This window comes from Bison bison, unplaced genomic scaffold (genome assembly GCF_000754665.1).
Source record: "Bison bison bison isolate TAMUID 2011002044 unplaced genomic scaffold, Bison_UMD1.0 scf7180017864495, whole genome shotgun sequence".
NCBI lineage: Eukaryota > Metazoa > Chordata > Mammalia > Artiodactyla > Bovidae > Bison > Bison bison.
Window position 1 is genome coordinate 9,421,462 of NW_011495054.1, and position 700 is coordinate 9,422,161.

At 70.7% G+C, this 700-nt stretch overlaps 1 protein-coding gene across 1 annotated transcript in view; it reads left to right on the forward strand.

Moving 5' to 3' along the window:
* The window catches only part of SEZ6L (seizure related 6 homolog (mouse)-like), an 87,470-nt gene that overhangs the window by 17,968 nt on the left and 68,802 nt on the right, over positions 1 to 700 (forward strand). The window contains exon 2 of the mRNA XM_010828852.1: positions 40 to 682. Within this exon, the coding sequence (XP_010827154.1) occupies positions 40 to 682 (643 nt within the window). The remainder of the gene's footprint in view (positions 1 to 39; positions 683 to 700) is intronic.

Sequence of the window (700 nt, forward strand, 5' to 3'; positions counted from 1 at the left end):
ACCCCGAAGAGAGCGTGACCACGGCCCCTCTGAATCCAGGTGCAGTCTGGGGATGAGCTTCGCGAACCGGAGTTGGAAGGGACGGTCCCCTTCGCGCCTCAAGACCCAGCGGCCGTGTCTACGCTGCTTCCGCTTCCGGAGGAGCCAGGCACCAGGCACTCCTTCCCCGCCAGGAAGAAGCCGCCTTCGCTCAAGCAGGTGAACTCGGCCAGGAAGCAGCTGAGGCCGAAGGCCACGCCCGCAGCGGCCACGCAAAGGACCGCGTCCCAGCCGGCATCCCCGGGCCCAGTTCTGTCCATCGCCCCGGGGAAGCCCCGCCCACCCGGTGACCAGGACCCCATGGCCTCCGCAGGGGAGGAGACCCGCCCGCTGTCTCTGTCCTCCGAGGAGCCCCTCTGGCTGGAGCGGAAGGAAGGCGCGGTCCCCACGACCCCCGCGCCCCTGCAGATCGCCCCCTTCACCTCGCAGCCGCTGGTGGCCCACACGCTCCCCCGGAGCCCCGACCCCGGGGCGCCGGCCGTGCCCGAGGAGGCCCCGGAGGCTCCCCCCGAGGATGCAAGCCCCGTGACGGTGATGGACAAAGGGGAGACCGAGCTGACCGGGTCAGCCTCAGAGGAGAGCCAGGAGACCACCACGTCCACCATCATCACCACCACAGTCATCACCACCGAGCAGGCCCCAGGTAGGCAGCCCCAGCCCG